Source organism: Heptranchias perlo, chromosome 21 (assembly GCF_035084215.1).
Source record: "Heptranchias perlo isolate sHepPer1 chromosome 21, sHepPer1.hap1, whole genome shotgun sequence".
Lineage (NCBI taxonomy): Eukaryota > Metazoa > Chordata > Chondrichthyes > Hexanchiformes > Hexanchidae > Heptranchias > Heptranchias perlo.
In genome coordinates, this window is record NC_090345.1 from 43050924 (window position 1) to 43073103 (window position 22180).

Here is a 22180-nt window from a genome sequence, read left to right on the forward strand (position 1 = left end):
TCTTCCTCGCTACAAATTACTGGCCGATTTGCACATTAATAACGGTTCTCACACACCATTATTTTTACAGTAAATTCTGGCCCAATATCTGTCTGTCCAGCTGTATATGGATTTTCAAGGAACCAATCAAAAAACAGTCTACTGTCTTTTAAAAGCTTTTTTCCAAATCTTTTCAGCCCAGCATCCCATTGCAACAGAGTGACCTCTGACCCAGTATGAACAGTGCCACAGGTGATATATATGTGTCACGTTTCAGACGTTGCACCTCAAAGTGTTAAAAGAAAAGCAAGCCAGTCGTTTCCTGCTGGTTTGACCCGATCTTGATAACCTGGCTTCTCCGCAAGGACAGCAGCAAGCAATTTACGAGCGGCTTCAATTTACGAAAACGTTCTTCAACAATTAGCCTCCAAATCAACTCAGATCACTGAGATCACTTCCCCACAGGGATGACCTAAGCAGTGAGCTTAAAGGGACAGACCAGGTTAAATACCACATCATCAACTTCATAGCAATGGAGCAGACCCCAGGCTACCCATGGGCAGCACCACAGGAAATCAGCTAGCATTTCACATTTCGTTGTCATAGCAACAAGTGCACAAAGGCATAAACAAAGCTGTTTTCAAGTACTCGACTTGCCATTAATAATAACCAGATGCCTAAGGGTACTTTGAGATTCAGTCTGGTCAATATAATTAGAGTAGTTTACAACACAGTACTTCATCTGTTGTAAAGCTGCATTCGCCATCATTTAAATATGATCTCACTCAAAATTGGTCCTTGAACAAGTCACGTAGGAAGGTTTTTTCATTAATGCAGCAGCCGTTCAATTCCATTACCATCTACTCCTGATAATTCAAAGTTGGTTCTTGTGCTGAGAAATGGAATTATCCAATCATTTGAACAAAGCAAGGTGAACAACGCAGCAAAGTGGGAATTAAGTGCCAAAACATTTCAATTATCAGATAATTTGAATGCAGGGACTTTGAATTCGGATGAGCAGACTGTATAAAACAAGTAGCAATCGTCCTTTAATCTTGCCTCTGCTTTGTTGATCAATGAAAATAACCCCGTCATTCAGTGGCACCTAAAAAGTCTACAGTTAGCGACTACTGCTAAAAGCATATATATATCTTGCAATAATTCCTTTTACTATATTTGTATTTTTCTTCGAAAATATGATTATAAATAACATTGAAGAAGTGTCTGGCTTTTGCCCAGACTTGCCAGTGCTGAGAGTTTACACCGAGCACTGAGAAACATATATGGACTATGCTACAGCAAAGGGTGGTATTGCATCCTAAACGCCATTTAAAGGAGCTTTGCTGCGAGAGTTTGATTTTTGGAAAGCCAGAAGAGGCTGCTTGTTATCCAGCTGCTTATTTAACCAGCTGCTCGTAAACCAGTTAACCAGCTGCTTGTTTAACCAACTATTGCACCTATCAGTGTGACATTCTTTCCATTTTTCACACCAGCTGACCTATGACCTCTGTGACTGATACTGCCAACTCGTGCCAAATCAGGGACAGTTTTGTGATGTAGGCCCATGCCCACTAGGAACTGGACTGAGACTGTCCAAACTCACCTCTCACAGGGCCCTTACAGCTAGCAGACAAGAGAAGACTTTCATTCCTTCAATCTAGGCTTGATTTGAACTCGGGTCTCGGAGGTTGAAGGTCAATGTCTAGTCCGTTGTGCTGCTGCAATTCCTCTGAGATCACCTTCTGAGAACGTTTTGGGGACAGGAAAAGGCCAACGAGCCTGAACTTTTTCATGGATCAGCCAGAACTACCTGCAGTTTCCTCATATCCTCAATCTCTGTTCTCTACAACGGCACCTAATTGTCTCTTGAGCCTTTGACTGCTCAAATCCTTACTGAGCACAGACCAGGGATCAGACCTGGGGTTTTCGTGGTCTGTGTTGCTAAGCTACGCACTGGATAAACTTGTTGAGATGGTGGGGGTGGGGGAGGGCCACTTTGACAGTTCCTGAAAGATGGCCAAAAAAATTGTTCTGAAACTTATTGAAAACCAGTGTTGCTGTAAAGATTCCAGTAGACTTCAGGTTTTCAGGCTCTCTTAGATCCAACAGGTCAGGGGGTTGGTGTTGCTATCCCCATTTCCCCAGGTCTGATTCAGCCTCTACTGTTCTGACTGGGCCATACCATCGATGAAGGTCACATTAGGTTGTTAAAGAGTAGAAGGCAGCAGCTCAAGTCAACTTGCCTCAGTGCATTGGAAGATTGAACAGCTTATTCATTGCCAGTACTTGTACCCTTGACAGCACACTGGGAACAAATTAGGGAAATTATAGAGATTAAGCTAGTATTTCTTTATATCAGCTCAAGTACATGTTCAGTCATTTACTCCAGTATCATCATAACCAAGGAATAGGCCAAAAAAAGACCCATGTACCTTAGTTCATCAGTTAAATACTAATGTAAGCACATCCCCCACAGAACGCCCATGCAGAGATTAGGATCCACGCATCCAAAATCGGACATGAGCATTATTCTTTTGTTAATGAAATGCCAGGCTTGTAAAACTTCCCTTCGGGCCGAGATCGTGCTGCATGCACACTTCACACTGGAATATTATTGAGAAACCTGAAATGACTATCGATACGAGGAGGCCTCTTAATAATTAAGATATTGTCGAGAATTAAGAATTCAAGGAAAGAATGAGCCAACTCTAATCGGGGAGACTACTGACCCATTAATCTTGCACCAGTGGCAGGTAACTGAATAGGAACCAATCTCGGGAGCAAACTTGAAGGCCACATGTACAATAATAATTTATCAAACTCCGGCCAGCGTGGCTTCAGAAGGGGAAGATTCTGCCTGACCAGGTCCATTGACTTTTTTCCAGGACTTTCTAAGTGGATTAGCAACATGGAGGATTGGAAGAGACGAGTCCCAGGCCCCAGAGTTCATAAACCCAAGAGAGAAACCACCACCTATATCCCTCAACTTTAATATTCTTGCCACATGACTATGCAGCTCCCTCTTAAATCTACTGGTTACCTTTTATCGTGGTGTATCTGGACCTCCAGGAGAGCCTTTGACAAAGATTTTTGCGAAATGCTGCTGCATTAGTTTGGAGCAATGGAAATTCAAGGTCTAGAAATGGGTTGGAAAGTTGCTGAAGGATAGAAAGTAGTGACTTCTTGATAGGGAAGTGATGTTGGAGTAGGATTGGTGGGGGGTGGGAGTACTGAGTGCGGCTCCCTGGGGATTGGAGCTGGTCCCACTACTGTTTCTAACTTGCATCAACAGCTTGGATGCAGAAACTTAGTGCAAATTAGTTAAGTTTGCCGACAGTACCAAACTAGGGTGGGGGGAAAGTAATTTGAGGGAGGAGCCATGGATCTCCAAAGGGAGTCAGATGCAATCTTTAAATGGATAGAACAATGGCAGGTAAAATTTACTGCATATATACGTGCACATCAGAAGAAAAATTGTGCTAAGTAGACTCTTTGAACGTTGTAGATCCAGCTAACGGTGAGGTTGAAAGAGATGTATGATGTTGGCGAACCCCACACTGAATGTGTTAAGTCAACAGAACAAACTGAGTGTTGAAGTGTGTTGATGAGTTAGTAGAGTATAAGTCAGAGGTTGTCATAGTGGAACTGTACAAGACCCTGGCCAGAAGAATGCACCATGATTACTGTATCGAGTATTGGTCACCAAGACATGAGAAATGTTCAAGCTGTGGGGGCGGTGCAGAGAAAAGCAACCGAGCCTGATCGCCAGCATCAGAGGATTGAGTTATGAGGAGATACTGGGACTCTTTAGGCTCGAAGAGAGATGACTGAGGAGGGGCCTTATAGCTCTCCTTCAAACTAAGCCATGATAGTAGCACAAGGGGGCGTGGGTTCAAACTGGTGTAAAACAAATTTTGGATTGTCCATGGAATAATCTACACTTGGTATAGACTCCAGGTGGTGTAGTGCAGGGTGAGGAGCTTAATTACTCAAGAGCCAATAGGCTACTGAGATTAGTGGAAGTGTAGGTCTGGACATGGAGGCAGACGAGCCTTCCTCATCTGAACCTTGTGAAATCATTTGGTTTTCTAAATGTAGGAGCTCGTGTGTGTATAATTGCACACAGAGAATGTTACTGTACAGTATTAGCACATCTCTGGTATCTTGATTCATGTTGAATGATTTGTTTTCCATAATTCTTCTCCAGAATGTGATGTGTAAACACATTGATAGTCTGTGATTTCTGGCAATTTCCTGCACAAAGATTTCCGTGAGGGACATTCCATTAACAGCAAGGCCTTGCCACAGGAAGTGCTGGCAGCAGATAATGTTACCCTAGTCCATGTGCATTGCCAAGGTTTTTACAACGTTAAAATGCTCCCAAAGGCTTGTACAGATGAGCGATCGAGTTTCACTAACCTGGCCTGTACTGTAGCAGCACAAGAATCTTGGGGCAGAAGTTCCTCAGGAGATACTCTGGTTTCCTGGGGTCCCCGAGAATATTGGACTGCTGACTCCGAGCCACCACTTCCGGGATTTCCTGCTGGAAGTGACAGCAGACATCAGACATGGACAGGAGTGTTCAAATGATGCATGAATGATAGGAACATATTTCCCCTCTAACGCCAAGACCGCGCTGGATCAGTTGTCCATTACGTTAGTCACTAGCCACATGTGGCTAATTGCATTTCTGATCAGTAAATTTAAAAAATGAATAACCGACACTGTCTCAATTCTCATATTTGAACGGCGTATTCATGTGAACTTTAACCTTTTTGTGCGTTTGTTGGTATAATGGTAAGATGTCAAGCAGAGTTAGCGAGTGTTTTTTAATCGTTGTGAGTTTTTACTTCCTTGGTTGCTGCATGGTGGTAGATGTTAAGTAAGTATACACCTGTGAAGTATATTTATCTGTATTGTGTGTAAGGCATTTTCGACTAAAAAATAGTGCATGTGGCTAAAATGGTGTCGCCATAGCAACACCTGTGGCTAGTCAGCAATTTGTATTGGACAACATTGCACGAGATGCTAGGAACATCTGTGCATTCCTAATGTACAGTATTGCTATGTGGCTAGAGAGGAATTTAACATTCAAATCCCCTCTCCTCCCGCAAGGATGTGTAATCAATCTGCCGGGGATTTTTGAAATTGAAAGAAAAAGTATTTCTCCGGCTGAGGGCCAGAGGGAGCCGGCCTCACTCTGCTGCGGTCAGCCCCTGAGTCCTACAGCAGCCATTTCCTACCCTCTCCTTAGGAGGGCTCCTTGATGCAGCCGGGAATCCTGCTGGGAGCCTGCCATGGGCTGGGGGTCCCACTGTGCTGACGCTGGGAGTTGCGGAGGAAAAATTCGTCCAACATGTCCATTTGCTGCTGAGCCATGTAACGACCAAAATAAACCAGGCACATCCTTCCATTGCTGACTTGTCTTCCCGATATCCTGTTCCTCACTACCTACCTGTAGCAAAATGACTTTCGTGCGCACGTGCTTTTTAAGCTTCCTTTCGCTGAATTGGTCCTGACCTTTAACCTTATGATGGAGGTGGTTTGGGCCCTATTTTGAAGTTGGCAGTTTGGAAGTTTTACGGTCCCCTCATAGACACCCACACTTCTGGAGTCAGCTTCTATATGCGTACAGACGAAACCCAACTTTACGTTTTCACCACAGCCTCGATCCGACAATCCTCAATGATGGCGGAGTCCAGCACGTGAGTGCAAAAGACAAGGCTGAAGCGTTTGCAACCATCTTCAGCCAGAAGTGCCGAGTGGATGATCCATCTCAGCCTCCTCCCGATATCCCCACCATCACAGAAGCCAGTCTTCGGCCAATTCGATTCACTCCACGTGATATCAAGAAACGGCTGAGTGCACTGGATACAGCAAAGGCTATGGGCCCCGACAACATCCCAGCTGTAGTGCTGAAGACTTGTGCTCCAGAACTAGCTGCGCCTCTAGCCAAGCTGTTCCAGTACAGTTCCAACACTGGCATCTACCCGACAATGTGGAAAATTGCCCAGGTATGTCCTGTCCACAAAAAGCAGGACAAATCCAATCCGGCCAATTACCGCCCCATCAGTCTACTCTCAATCGTCAGCAAAGTGATGGAAGGTGTCATTGACAGTGCTATCAAGCGGCACTTACTCACCAATAACCTGCTCACCGATGCTCAGTTTGGGTTCCGCCAGGACCACTCGGCTCCAGACCTCATTACAGCCTTGGTCCAAACATGGACAAAAGAGCTGAATTCCAGAGGTGAGGTGAGAGTGACTGCCCTTGACATCAAGGCAGCATTTGACCGAGTGTGGCACCAAGGAGCCCTAGTAAAATTGAAGTCAATGGGAATCGGGGAAAACTCTCCAGTGGCTGGAGTCATACCTAGCACAAAGGAAGATGGTAGTGGTTGTTGGAGGCCAATCATCTCAGCCCCAGGACATTGCTGCAGGAGTTCCTCAGGGCAGTGTCCTAGGCTCAACCATCTTCAGCTGCTTCATCAATGACCTTCCCTCCATCATAAGGTCAGAAATGGGGATGTTTGCTGATGACTGCACATTGTTCAGTTCCATTCGCAACCCCTCAAATAATGAAGCAGTCCGAGCCCGCATGCAGCAAGACCTGGACAACATCCAGGCTTGGGCTCATAAGTGGCAAGTAACATTCATGCCAGATAAGTGCCAGGCAATGACCATCTCCAACAAGAGAGAGTCTAACCACCTCCCCTTGACATTCAACAGCATTACCATCGCTGAATCCCCCACCATCAACATCCTGGGGGTCACCATTGACCAGAAACTTAACTGGACCAGCCATATAAATACCGTGGCTACGAGAGCAGGTCAGAGGCTGGGTATACTGCGGCGAGTGACTCACCTTCTGACTCCCCAAAGCCTTTCCACCATCTACAAGGCACAAGTCAGGAGTGTGATGGAATACTCTCCACTTGCTTGGATGAGTGCAGCTCCAACAACACTCAAGAAGCTCGACACCATCCAAAATAAAGCAGCCCACTTGATTGGCACCCCATCCACCACCCTAAACATTCACTCCCTTCACCACCGGCGCACTGTGGCTGCAGTGTGTACCATCCACAGGATGCACTGCAGCAACTCGCCAAGGCTTCTTCGACAGCACCTCCCAAACCCGCGACCCCTACCACCTAGAAGGACAAGAGCAGCAGGCACATGGGAACAACAGAGATATTTGAATCATCCACCGCTACAGGTGAGGTGCCTGAAGATTGGAGGGTAGCAAATGTTGTGCCTTTGTTTAAGAAGGGCGGCAGGGAAAAGCCTGGGAACTACAGACCAGTGAGCCTGACATCTGTAGTGGGTAAGTTGTTAGAGGGTATTCTGAGGGACAGAATCTACAGGCATTTGGAGAGGCAGGGACTAATTAGGAACAGTCAGCATGGTTTTGTGAGAGGAAAATCATGTCTCACGAATTTGATTGAGTTTTTTGAAGGGGTAACCAAGAAGATAGATGAGGGCTGTGCAGTAGACGTGGTCTACATGGACTTCAGCAAAGCATTTGACAAGGTACCGCATGGTAGGTTGTTACATAAGGTTAAATCTCATGGGATCCAAGGTGAGGTAGCCAATTGGATACAAAATTGGCTTGACAACAGAAGACAGAGGGTGGTTGTCGAGGGTTGTTTTTCAAACTGGATGCCTGTGTCCAGCGGTGTGCCTCAGGGATCGGTGCTGGGTCCGCTGTTATTTGTTATTTATATTAATGATTTGGATGAGAATTTAGGAGGCATGGTTAGTAAGTTTGCAGATGACACCAAGATTGGTGGCATTGTGGACAGTGAAGAAGGTTATCTAGGATTGCAACGGGATCTTGATAAATTGGGCCAGTGGGCCGATGAATGGCAGATGGAGTTTAATTTAGATAAATGTGAGGTGATGCATTTTGGTAGATCGAATCGGGCCAGGACCTACTCCGTTAATGGTAGGGCGTTGGGGAGAGTTATAGAACAAAGAGATCTGGGAGTACAGATTCATAGCTCCTTGAAAGTGGAGTCACAGGTGGATAGGGTGGTGAAGAAGGCATTCAGCATGCTTGGTTTCATTGGTCAGAACATTGAATGCAGGAGTTGGGATGTCTTGTTGAAGTTGTACAGGGCATTGGTGAGGCCACACTTGGAGTACTGTGTACAGTTCTGGTCACCCTATTATAGAAAGGATATTATTAAACTAGAAAGAGTGCAGAAAAGATTTACTAGGATGCTACCGGGACTTGATGGTTTGACTTACAGGGAGAGGTTAGACAGACTGGGACTTTATTCCTTGGAGAGTAGGAGGTTAAGGGGTGATCTTATAGAAGTCTATAAAATAATGAGGGGCATAGATAAGGTCGATAGTCAAAATCTTTTCCCAAAGGTAGGGGAGTCTATAACGAGGGGGCACAGATTTAAGGTGAGAGGGGAGAGATACAAAAGGATCCAGAGGGGCAATTTTTTCACTCAAAGGGTGGTGAGTGTCTGGAACGAGCTGCCAGAGGCAGTAGTAGAGGCGGGTACAATTTTGTCTTTTAAAAAGCATTTGGACAGTTACATGGGGAAGATGGGTATCGAGGGATATGGGCCAAGTGCAGGCAATTGGGACTAGCTTAGTGGTATAAACTGGGCGACATGGACATGTTGGGCCGAAGGGCCTGTTTCCATGTTGTAACTTCTATGATAACACCACCTGCATGTTCCCCTCCATGTCACACACCATCCCGACTTGGAAATATATCACCGTTCCTTCATTGTCGCTGGGTCAAAATCCTGGAACTCCCTTCCTAACAGCACTGTGGGAGAACCTTCACCACACGGACTGCAGCGGTTCAAGAAGGCAGCTCACCACCACCTTCTCGAGGGCAATTAGGGATGGGCAATAAATGCTGGCCTTGCCAGCGACGCCCACATCCCGTGAACGAATAATAATAAAAAAAAATCGTCTCCGTTCGGTCAGACTAATCGTCGTGGATAAGACAATTTTCTCCTGCTGAAGATAGGGAAGACTGAATCCTTCGTTTCCAGTTACCTGCAAATGGTTGAGCCCAATTCCCTGACCGCTCACTTAGGCTGTGCCAGATAGTCCACAACCTCAGTGTACTATATGTCCTTGAGTTCACATTCAAATCCCATATCCTACCCATCATCAAGGCCACCTCCGCAACATCACCTGCTTCTGTCCATTCCTTACCCCTATTGCCACTAAAACCCTTAACTGCACACCCCAAGACTCAATTTCTGTAATGCCTTCCCTGCCAGCCCCTCCTCCCCTAAGTTCCACCCAACACAAGCTCCAACCCGACCTCAGTTCCATCACCAAGGTCCTCTGCTGCACCAAGTCCCATTCACCTGTCACCCTTGTCCTCGCGGTGTCTCATTGCCCTCAAACTAAATTCAACATCTTTGATTTTTCTTTACAAATCCCTTCGCAGCTTTGCACCCCTCCCCCTTATCCCTGCAAGCTGCTTCTGCCTTAAAGCCCAGCCTTCAGTCCTCAGGCATTGGCCTCTTGTGCATCCCCCCCTCCCCCGCTGCTCCGCCATCGATGGCAGGGCCTTCAGGCAACTAAGCTGTGTTCCCTGGAACTCCCTCCCGAAACCCCCTCCACCTTGCTCCTTCAGTGGCCTTCTCGAAACATGTCTACTCTCTCACCCTCATCGACCCGAAACTTCAACTCTGTTTCTCTCTCCACAGATGCTGCCTGATCCGCTGAGTGTTTTCAGCATTTTCTATTTTTATTTCTATCACCTCTGTATCCCCACTCAACCTAGTCTGTCCCAGCAGGGGCATGAAAGACTTCATAAAATGCAAGCTGTTGTACCCAACAATTCGAGACCCAAAGCAGTATCCCCACATCTGGAGAACAATGTTGAACTTGTGGCTGTTGGCCACTCAATAACCGTTTCTCGTTCGATCCTCTCAAGTTTCCTGGATTGGGGCCTTTGCAGGGGTCTGCGGCTCCACACTTCAGTTCAAACGCAGATGGTGTGTTTTTCATGTTTTGTTTTTCCTTTGTCTTGTACAGATCCCCACATTAAAGTTGGCGGAAAGAAAGAAAATGTGAAGGAAGCGAAAGAAAAAGTCATGTCCGTCCTTGACACAAAGGTAAGATGCAGTGTCACGGTTTTCCAGCTGCCTCATGTGTATTGTCACTTAGCGATGGCCCTGTGTCTGTATAGTTACTGAGATGGAACAATACAAAGAGCTTCACATCGACATTGATCCCCAGATTATATTAGCGTCATGGATTTATGAATAAATAATGGACAAGGTCATTCATAAACTGCCTTCAGCTAAATCATGACAATTTCTTGAGGATGATGTAATTTTAATCTTTATGTATCTTTTTAAGCTCGAATTCCTTCCCTAAATTTCTCCGATTTTCTACCTCCGTCTCCTTCCTTTAAGACACTCCTTAAAACCTACCTCTTTGACCAAGCTTTTGGTCACCTTATGTGGCTCAGTGCCAAATATTGTTTGATAACACTCCTGTGTGACGTTTTGCTACATTAAAGGTGCTATATAAATGCAAGCTGTTGTTTATATTTAAAACTCATGATGCTAAAATGGCAGCAGTTTAGAGAACAAAGAACGCATCTTCTTTCAGTTGGAATTCAAGTACTCGGGGGCTCGCAGAGCCATCACAAAGCAACTTCCCGGGAACGCACAAGGCTGCCATGGATTCACCTCCTCTCCTCCTCCTTCACCCCCCTCTCCTTCGCCCCCCCCCCTCTCCTTCGCCCCCCCCCCCTCTCCTTCGCCCCCCCCTCTCCTTCGCCCCCCCCCTCTCCTTCGCCCCCCCCCTCTCCTTCGCCCCCCCCCCTCTCCTTCGCCCCCCCCTCTCCTTCGCCCCCCCCTCTCCTTCGCCCCCCCCTCTCCTTCGCCCCCCCCTCTCCTTCGCCCCCCCCTCTCCTTCGCCCCCCCCTCTCCTTCGCCCCCCCCTCTCCTTCGCCCCCCCCTCTCCTTCGCCCCCCCCTCTCCTTCGCCCCCCCCTCTCCTTCGCCCCCCCCTCTCCTTCGCCCCCCCCTCTCCTTCGCCCCCCCCCTCTCCTTCGCCCCCCCCTCTCCTTCGCCCCCCCCTCTCCTTCGCCCCCCCCCCTCTCCTTCGCCCCCCCCCCTCTCCTTCGCCCCCCCCTCTCCTTCGCCCCCCCCTCTCCTTCGCCCCCCCCTCTCCTTCGCCCCCCCCCTCTCCTTCGCCCCCCCCCCTCTCCTTCGCCCCCCCCCTCTCCTTCGCCCCCCCCCCTCTCCTTCGCCCCCCCCCCTCTCCTTCGCCCCCCCCCTCTCCTTCGCCCCCCCCCTCTCCTTCGCCCCCCCCCCCTCTCCTTCGCCCGCCCCCCCCCCCTCTCCTTCGCCCCCCCCCCCCTCTCCTTCGCCCCCCCCCTCTCCTTCGCCCCCCCCCTCTCCTTCGCCCCCCCCCTCTCCTTCGCCCCCCCCCCCTCTCCTTCGCCCCCCCCCCTCTCCTTCGCCCCCCCCCCCCCCCTCTCCTTCGCCCCCCCCCCCCCCCCTCTCCTTCGCCCCCCCCCCTCTCCTTCGCCCCCCCCCCCCTCTCCTTCGCCCCCCCCCTCTCCTTCTTCTCCTCCTCCTTCGCCCTGGAGGGGGGTCCAGTCTCTCCACATAACTGAAGTCCCTCATCCCTGGTATGTATGTCACTTCTGGCTGAAAATTCCTGCAGAATGGCTCCGTGCCCAATCCTCTGCCCACAGTTACATTGGTTTATCCAGCACCCCCTCTGAGGAAACTCACATACATAGACTTTAACCCAGAGTGCAAGTGTGTCCTGGGGTCAACACAGCTCCTGTCGAGTTAATTAAAAAGCAAGCACTAACTTAATAACTAGTAATTCCAGTCCTTTGCTGTACAATCTGATGTCTCGTTTTCCCATTTAAACAATAAAGTATTGTTGAAGAAAAATGGTGCTCATAATTCGAGTGTGCTCTGTAATGAAAAAAATTAAAGGAGTCAGTGAACTGAGGAGCAGAGATGGAAGTAATCATCAAATTACACTCGTTTTTCCTCTTACCCTTTGAATTAGAGCAATCGGGTAACCCTGAAGATGGATGTGTCACATACGGAGCACTCCCATGTAATTGGTAAAGGAGGAAACAACATCAAAAAAGTAATGGAGGAGACGGGCTGTCATATTCACTTCCCCGACTCCAACAGGAACAACCAGACGGAGAAAAGCAATCAGGTAATTCTCGGACTTTGTACCTCATGGCTGCCAACATTCTGTTGGGCCAGTTGTCCATAAGCTGAGCTCTGCTGGGTTCTTCCTACTGCCAATCCATCGTCTCTAAGTTCAGTCACTTGTGATTGAAGCCAGTAGATCAAACTACAGTCTGTGTCGTCACCCTCTCCAGACCATTTGGATGGCCACCAGATTTCCAATTGGTTCGTCGGGTGCTAGGTTTTCACTTGGTGTTTTACATTTATTTTTTAAAGGAACAGTTTTCAGTAATAAGTATGCAGTGGTATGTTCGTTCTGTGATGGTCTTCGGAATTATTGTCGGAAGTGTGAGAACGTGAACCGTGCTGCACCCAAGTGTCAGTTTGGCTCAGTTGGTAGCACTCTCACTTGTGTCTCAGAAAATCAGAGGTTCAAGCCCCACCTCAGCATTCAGCATGTGATCGAGGCTGACACTAAACTGCAGTACTGAGGGGGACCGCGGCACTGTCTGTGGTGCCGTCGTTCAGATGGAATGTTCAGCCAAGATCTCATTTGCCAACTCAGGTTCCTCCTAACGATCCCATGGCACTATTCAAAGAAGAGCAGGGTGTTCTCCCAGTGTCCTGTCCAACATTTGTCCCTCAACGAATATCACAAAAAAAAATTATCTGGTCATTCATTTTTTTTGCTGCTTGTGGGATCTTGCTGTGCACATATTGGCTGCAGTGTTTGCCTACATAACTACAGTAACTGGTCTTGAAAAGTGATCCATAGACCGTGAGGTGTTTTGAGACATGCTGAGGATGTGCTAAGATACCTAAGAAATGCAAATTCTTTCTTTATTTACCAATTAACCGTTCTGTTTTTCCTAGCCCTTGAGGTAGAACAGGTCCTATTTGACAGACGAAAATGAGGGTCCTTCAGTTTCTCCTCCCTTGTTCCCGCCTTTGAGAGCTTCTGGATGAGCCGCCATTTTCTCCAATTAATCATTGGGAAGACCAAAGCCATTGTTTTTGGCCCCCACCACAAACTCAGTTCCCTCGCCACCGATTCCACACCCTTCCCTGGCCACTGCCTCAGGCTGAACCAGACTTGGCGTCCTATTTGACCCTGAACTGAGCTGCTGACTCCATATCCTCTCCGTCACAAAGACCGTCTACTCCCACCTCCATAACATTGCCCGTCTCTGCCCCTTATCTGCTGCTAAAACCCTCATCCATCCTTTTGTCACCTCCAGATTTGAATGTTCCAATAAAAACAGAAAATGCTGGAAAAGCTCAGCTACTGAGGCAGCATCTGTGGAGAAAGAAACAGAGTTAACGTTTCAGGTCGAAGACCTTGCCTCAGAACTGGAAGATGTCAAAAGGCCTTTGACCTGAAACGTTAACTCTGTTTCTTTCTCCATAGATGCTGCCCGACTTGCTGAGTATTTCCAGTATTTTCTGTTGTTATTTCAGATTTCCAGCATCCGCAGCATTTTGCTTTCGACTATTCCAATGCTCTCCTGGCCGACCTCCCATCTTCCACCCTCCGTAAACTTGAGCTCATCCAAAACTCTGCTGCCTGTATCCTAACTCGCACCAAGTCCCTTTCACACATCACCCCTGTGCTCGCTGACCTACATTGGCTTCTAGTCCACCACTGCCTCAATTTTAAAATTCTCATCCTTGTTTTCAAATTCCTCCATGGCCTTTGCCCTTCCCTAGATCTGTAACCTCCTCCAGCCCTACAACCCTCAGATCTCTGCATTGCTCCAATTCTAGTGTCTTGTGCATGCCCGATTTCCTTTGCCCCATCGTTGGAGGCCGTGCCTTCAGCTGTCTAGGCCCTAAGCTCTGGAATTCCCTCCCCAAACCTCACCGCCTCTCCACCTCTCTCCTGCTTTAAGACCATCCTTAAAACTTACCTTTTTGACCAAGCGTTTAGTCACCCCTCCTAAAGTCTCCTCCTAAAGTATTCCTGGATACAAAGTGTTCAGGAAAGATAGGGAAGGAAAAAGAGGAGGGCAGGGGTGGCAGTATTGATTAAGGAGAATATTGCAGTGTTGGAAAGAGAGGATGTCCTTGAGGAGTCAAGAACAGAATCTATTTGGTTAGAGTTATGAAACAATAGAGGTGCCATTACACTACTGGGTGTAATCCATAGGCAACCAACTAGTGGGAAGGATATAGAGGAGCAAATTTGCAGGGAAATTAGAGAGGTGCAAGGACTATAGAATTGTGATAATAGGGCATTTCAACTATCCTAATATAGACTGGGACAGTAATGGTGTAAAAGGCTTAGAGGGTACAAAATTCTTAACGTGCATCCAAGAGAGCTTTTTGAGCCAGCATGTAGAAAGTCCTACAAGAGAGGGGGCGGTACTGGACCTAATTCTAGGGAATGTGGCCGGCCAAGTGGAAGAAGTGCTAGTAGGTGAGCACTTTGGTGACAGTGACCATAATTCGGTGAGATTTAAGGTGGTCATGGAAAAGGATAGGGAGGGGCCGGAAATAAAGGTTCTAAATTGGGGGAAGGCCGATTTTAATAGGATAAGGCAGGATCTGGCCAAAATGGACTGGGATCAGCTGCTTGTAGGAAAATCCGCATCGGAGCAATGGGAGTCTTTCAGAAGGGAGATTGAGACCATACAATGGCAACATGTTCCCGTAAAGGTCAAGGGCGGTTCCAAGAACTCCAGGGAACCTTGGATGTCAGGGGATATAGGAAAAAAAGGAGGGCTTTTGGCAGATACAAAAGGCTAAAGACGGAGGAAGCCCTAGAGGAGTACAAAAAGTGCAGGGGGATACTTAAAAAAGAAATTAGGAGATCAAGGAGGGGCCATGAAATAACACTGGCGAGCAAAATAAAGGAAAATCCTAAGATGTTTTATAAGTATATTAAGGGTAAGAGGATGACTAGGGAAAAAATAGGGCCCATTAGGGACAAAAATGGCAATGTGTGTGTGGAGCCGGCAGATGTAGGAGGGGTTCTAAATGAATTTTTTGCATCTGTTTTCACTATGGAGAAGGACGATGTAGACATAGAAATACGACAGGGGGACTGTGATATACTCGAACATATTAACATCGAGCGGGAGGAGGTATTGGCGGTTTTAGCAGGCCTAAAAATGGATAAATCCCCAGGCCCGGACGAAATGTATCCCAGGCTACTGTGTGAGGCAAAGGAGGAGATTGCGGGGGCTCTGACACATATATTCAGAACCTCTCTGGCCACAGGGGATGTGCCAGAGGACTGGAGAACTGCTAATGTAGTACCATTATTCAAGAAGGGGAGTAGGGAAAAACCGGGGAACTACAGGCCAGTGAGCCTAACATCAGTGGTAGGAAAATTATTGGAAAAAATTCTGAAGGACAAAATTAGTCTCCACTTGGAGAAGCAAGGATTAATCAGGGATAGTCAACATGGCTTTGTCAAGGGAAGATCATGTCTGACTAATTTGATTGAATTTTTTGAGGGGGTGACTAGGCGTGTGGATGAGGGTAACGCAGTGGATGTGGTATACATGGATTTCAGTAAGGCCTTCGATAAAGTCCCCCACAGGAGACTGGTCAAGAAGGTACGAGCCCATGGAATCCAGGGTGCCTTGGCACTTTGGATACAAAACTGGCTTAGTGGCAGAAGGCAGAGGGTGATGGTTGAAGGTTGTTTTTGTGACTGGAAGCCTGTGGCCAGTGGGGTACCACAGGGATCGGTGCTGGGTCCCTTGCTGTTTGTGGTCTACATTAACGACTTGGATATGAATGTAAAAGGTATGATCAGTAAGTTCGCTGATGATACAAAAATTGGTAGGGTGGTAAATAGCGAGGAGGATAGCCTCAGTCTGCAGGACGATATAGATGGGTTGGTCAGATGGGCGGAACAGTGGCAAATGGAATTTAACCCGGAAAAGTGCGAGGTGATGCACTTTGGGGGGACTAACAAGGCAAGGGAATACACAATGAATGGGAAGACCCTAGGCAAGACAGAGGGTCAGAGGGATCTTGGTGTGCAAGTTCACAGATCCCTGAAGGTGGCGGAACAGGTAGATAAGGTGGTAAAGAAGGCATATGGGATACTTGCCTTTATTAGCCGAGGCATAGAATATAAGAGCAAGGAGGTTATGATGGAGCTGTATAAAACACTGGTTAGGCCACAGCTGGAGTACTGTGTGCAGTTCTGGTCGCCACACTACAGGAAGGATGTGATCGCTTTGGAGAGGGTGCAGAGGAGATTCACCAGGATGTTACCAGGGCTGGAGCGCTTCAGCTATGAAGAGAGACTGGGAAGATTGGGTTTGTTTTCCTTGGAGCAGAGGAGGCTGAGGGGGGACATGATTGAGGTGTACAAAATTATGAGGGGCACAGATAGGATGGATACTAAGGAGCATTTTCCCTTCGTTGAGGGTTCTATTACAAGGGGACATAGATTCAAGGTAAAAGGCGGGAGGTTTAGAGGGGATTTGAGAAAGAACTTTTTCACCCAGAGGGTGGTTGGAGTCTGGAACTCACTGCCTGAAAGGGTTGTGGAGGCAGGAACCCTCACAACATTCAAGAAGCATTTGGATGAGCACTTGAAATGCCATAGCATACAAGGCTACGGACCAAATGCTGGAATATGGGATTAGAGTGGACAGGGCTTGATGGCCGACGCGGACACGATGGGCCGAAGGGCCTCTATCCGTGCTGTATAACTCTATGACTCTAGGGGGAGGAATTTCTGAAGTGTGTTCAGGAGAACATTTGTTGATCAGCATGTTTCCAGCCCAAGGAGGAAGGAGGCATTGCTGGATCTGGGGAATGAGGTGGAGCAAGTGTCAATGGGGGAACATTTTAGGGAACAGTGATCATGGTATCATCAGTTTAGATTAGTCATGGAAAAGAAAAAGGAACAATCTAGAGTAAAAATACTTAATTGGAGGGAGGCCAATTTCAGTGGGTTGAGAACAGATCTGGCCCAGGTAAATTTGAAAGATTGGCAGGCAAAACTGCAATCAAACAATGGGCAGCCTTTAAAGAGGAGATGGTTCAGGTACAGTCTAGGTATATTCCCACGAGGGGGAAAGGTAGGGCAACCAAAGCCAGAGCTCCCTGAATGATGAAAGAGATGGGGAGTGAAATGAAGCAGAAAAAGGGGGCTGTATGACAGATGTTAGGTTGATAATACAAGTGAGAACCAGGCTGAACATAGAAAGTACAGAGAAGAAGTGAAAAAGGAAGTAAGAGGGGCAAAGAGAGAGAATGAGAATAGACTGGCGGCCAACATAAAAGGGAATCCAAAAGTCTTCTACAAACATATAAATAGTAAACGGATAGTAAGAGGAGGAGTGGGGCCAATTAGGGACCAAAACGGAGACCTACGCATGGTGGCAGAGGGGATGGCCGAGGTACTAAATGAATACTTTGCATCTGTCTTTACCAAGGAAGAAGATGCTGCCAAAGTCAAAATAAAAGAGGAGTTGGTTAAGATACTGGATGGGCTAAAACTTGATAAAGAGTAGGTACTAGAAAGGCTGGCTGTACTTAAAGTAGATAAGTCACCCAGTCCAGATGGGATGCATCCTAGGTTGCTGAGGGAAGTAAGGGTGGAAATGGCAGAGGTGCTGGCCATAATCTTCCAATCATCCTTAGATGGCAGGGATGGTGCCAGAGGACTGGAGAACTGCAAATGTTACACCCTTGTTCAAAAAAAGGTTTAAGGATAAACCCGGCAACTACAGACCAGTCTTTTTAACCTCAGTGGTGGGGAAGCTTTTAGAAACTATAATCTGGGACAGAATTAATATTCACTTGGATAAGTGTGGATTAAAGGAAAGCCAGCATGGATTTGTTAAAGGCAAATGGTGTTTAACTAACTTGATTGAGTTTTTTGATGAGGTTGATGAGGGCATTGCGGTTGATGTGTTTATGGACTTTCAAAAGGCGTTTGATAAAGTGCCATAATAGCCTTGTCAGCAAAATTGAAGCCCATGGAATGAAAGGGGCAGTGGCAGCATGGATACGAAATTGGCTAAGTGACAGGAAACAGAGAGTAGTGGTGAACGGTTGTTTTTCGGACTGGAGGGAGGTGTACAGTGATGTTCCCCGGGGTTGGTACTAGGACCACTGCTTTTCTTGATATATATTAATGACTTGGACTTGGGTGTATACAGGGTACAATTTCAACATTTGCAGATGACACAAAACTTGTAAGTGTAGTAAACAGTGAGGAGGATAGTGATAGACTTCAAGAGGACATAGACAGGCTGGTGGAACGGGCAGACACATGGCAGATGAAATTTAATGCAGAGAAGTGCGAAGTGATACATTTTGGCAGGAAGAACGAGGAGAGGTAATATAAACTAAATGGAACAATTCTAAAGGGGATGCAGGAACAGAGGGACCTGGGGGTATATGTGCACAAATCTTCGACAGTGGCAGGACAGGTTGAGAAAGCGGTTAAAAAAGCATACGGGATCCTGGACTTTATAAATTGAGGCATAGAGTACAAAAGCAAGGAAGTTATGATGAACCTTTATAAAACACTGGTTCGGCCACAACTGGCATATTGTGTCCAATTCTGGGCACCGGACTTTAGGAAGGATGTGAAGGCCTTAGAGAGGGTGCAGAAAAGATTTACTAGAATGGTTCCAAGGATGAGAGTCTTCAGTTACTTGGATAGACTGGAGAAGCTGGGGTTGTTCTGCTTAGAGCAGAGAAGGTTGAGAGGAGATTTGATAGAAGTGTTCAAAATCATGAAGGGTTTAGATAAAGTAAATAAAGAGAAACTTTTCCCAAGGGTCACGAACCAGAGGACACAGATTTAAGGTGATTGGCAAAAGAACCAAAGGCGACATGAGGAAAAACTTTTTTACGCAGCGAGTAGTTATGATCTGGAATGCGCTGCCTGAAAGAGTGGTGGAAGCAGATTCAATCATAGCTTTCAAAAAGGAATTGGATATATATTTGAAGAGAAAAAATTTGCAAGGCTAAGGGGAAATAGCAGGGGAATGGTACTAACTGGATTTCTCTTACAAAGAGCTGGCATGGGCTCGATGGGCTGAATGGCCTCCTTCTGTGCTGTAACCATTCTATGAATTGGGCCGGTGTCAATTTTTGACTCATTATGCTCCTGTGAAGTGCCTTGGGTCATTTTCCAAGCTAAAGATGCTCTATAAATGCAAGTGGTTGTTGTTTTCTTCTCAAACTATCATTTATTGATTTCAGGAAACATGAGCATCTTCATTCTGGTTTTGCAATTCCCAACCATCTTGAATTGATACTGTGTTTGTAAGTTTTACTTTGGGTGCTGATGTTTCTCATTGTAATGGAGACCGGTAATGTTATGCAGCAAAGTCTTTTATTTCCCTCCACTAATGGTTTTATAAATACAAGACAATAAATGTTTTGTTCCACTAACAAAAGCTGGTGACATTGGAGCAGAGTAGGCTGGCTTCCATTTTAGGTTGGATGATAGGATTCAGGCTGATCTGCAGTTTTATTTTGGACTATGCTTTGGTCCCAATGTTGCACTATCCGTTTATGGAACAGCCAACATCAAAACTGAGCCTGTGTAAATTTAGTGAATGACTTCTATTACGTAACAGTCTTTTATTACTCATCGGTGCTATGTCTGTATCTGTCTGACTGTTCACCAGCTGCCGTTTAGAAGCTAAGCTAAGAATGAAACTTTCAGGCAAACATATGTTAGCAAGTACTGAAGCCCTCACATTCTCTCATTTTTTTTTTGAAGTAGTTTAATGTCAATTCATGACCGTGCCCTTAATTTAATGATCAGGCATCTGTCACAGATTTACCAGCTGCCATTTTGAATCATTGTTTAACAAGTGCTCACATTATCTGCACCATAAACACCATCTCTTGATCCACTGCCACTGAAGATCCCGGTGATATCACCAAGCTAAAACCGACGGTCACTGTGAGGAGAGATTAGGCTGAGAAACATAAGGCAAGTTAAGAAATACGGTGGAACAGCATTATTGGTGGGAGATGTCTGAATGCTATTTTCTTAAAAAAAAGTTTTCAGAAGTGTGCACATATTACATCCACTGTTTTAGAAAATGACCTTCATTTGCAAAAGTAAGAGGCCCAAAAAGCAACAACAAACTCTTGAATGAATGTCCCTTATGGGCAAGATTAAGCTCTCAACTTCACATTATTATTGTCACCATGGCCACTGCCTGTTTTGTTCCCCTAAATGAAAGTTTGCCTGCTCGTTTTGGATTATGTTTTAATTAAGCTGATCTGTAATTAGTAACGTGGCAGTCAAGATTTGAACCGTGGTACATTACTGCTTAGTGGCTTAGACTAGAGAATGACACGATTAATGCAGTCGACTGCTGCCAAATTGGCACCTAATGTTCCACTCGATGAAAAGGATGAAACAATTGTCTGTTGTCATAGCTTTAAGTGTCGCTGTGCATCATACTGACAAGTAGACTAGACCCACAAATCTGTATTAAACCCAGTAGCTGTGGTCCATTGTAAGTTCACTGCATTTCCCTGCCCGACCTGCGTTCACTATATTGCAGGAATATTTGACCATCGAACCATCAAAGAATCCCTGCAGTACTCCAAAGGGATGTAGTCGCTGAATTGTCTGGATCCATTGCCCGCTGTTGTGGCTCTGATAGAAACCAGGGTACAAGTGGAAGCGAAAATGGTGCATGCAGTCACTTGGATCTCCGATTAAATAGATTGCACAGAGCAGAGCTTATTTAACTGGTTTAGAACGACCTATTTGGTACTATAACAAAACGCTGACTTAGGATTTAGAGATTGTGTTGATAAAGGCTGGGCTGATTTGGAGTTATAGGTGACCAGTCATCCCCTTGGGCCAATAATTGGATGACCTGATCTTTAGAAACACAGAGAAGGATTGCATACTCATGTCAACCTTCAGATGCACATTAGTGATGAGAAACTGAAAAATGAGGAAAGAAAATAAAATACTGCAGATGCTGGAAATCTGAAATAAAATGAGAAATGTTGGAAACACTCAGCAGGTCGGGGAGTCTGTGGAGATAGGAAGGTAGAGTTAATGTTACCGACCCGTTGCCAGAACCTTTAATGTTACAGTCCATGACCCTTCCTTAGAACCACTAATATTACAGGTCTATGACCCTTAGAACCACTAACGTTACAGGTCTATGACCCTTAGAGCCACTAACGTTACAGGTCTATGACCCTTAGAACCACTAACGTTACAGGTCTATGACCCTTAGAACCACTAACGTTACAGGTCTATGACCCTTAGAACCACTAACGTTACAGGTCTATGACCCTTAGAACCACTAACGTTACAGGTCTATGACCCTTAGAACCACTAACGTTACAGGTCTATGACCCTTAGAACCACTAATGTTACAGGTCTATGATTCTCTGAACCACTAACGTTACGGGTCTGTGACCCTTAGAACCACTAACGTTACAGGTCTATGACCCTTAGAACCACTAATGTTACAGGTCTATGATTCTCTGAACCACTAAGGTTACAGGTCTATGACTCTCAGAACCACTAAGGTTACAGGTCTATGACCCTTAGAACCACTAACGTTACAGGTCTATGACCCTTAGAACCACTAACGTTACAGGTCTATGCCCCTTAGAACCACTAACGTTACGGGTCTATGACCCTTAGAACCACTAACGTTACAGGTCTATGATTCTCTGAACCACTAACGTTACGGGTCTGTGACCCTTAGAACCACTAACGTTACGGGTCTGTGACCCTTAGAACCACTAACGTTACAGGTCTGTGACCCTTAGAACCACTAACGTTACGGGTCTGTGACCCTTAGAACCACTAACGTTACGGGTCTGTGACCCTTAGAACCACTAACGTTAGGGATCTATGACCCTTAGAACGACTAACGTTACAGGTCTATGACCCTTAGAACCACTAACGTTACAGGTCTATGACCCTTAGAACCACTAACGTTACAGGTCTATGACCCTTAGAACCACTAACGTTACAGGTCTATGATTCTCTGAACCACTAACGTTACGGGTCTGTGACCCTTAGAACCACTAACGTTACAGGTCTATGACCCTTAGAACCACT

At 46.3% G+C, this 22180-nt stretch overlaps 1 protein-coding gene across 3 annotated transcripts in view; it reads left to right on the plus strand.

Annotated features, from left to right (window-relative positions):
- The window catches only part of LOC137340191 (protein bicaudal C homolog 1-like), a 255822-nt gene that overhangs the window by 185781 nt on the left and 47861 nt on the right, over positions 1-22180 (plus strand). For all 3 annotated transcript variants that reach the window (XM_068002585.1, XM_068002586.1, XM_068002587.1), the window contains 2 exons: positions 9999-10078; positions 12005-12163. In XM_068002585.1, coding sequence (XP_067858686.1) covers positions 9999-10078; positions 12005-12163 — 239 coding nt within the window. The remainder of the gene's footprint in view (positions 1-9998; positions 10079-12004; positions 12164-22180) is intronic.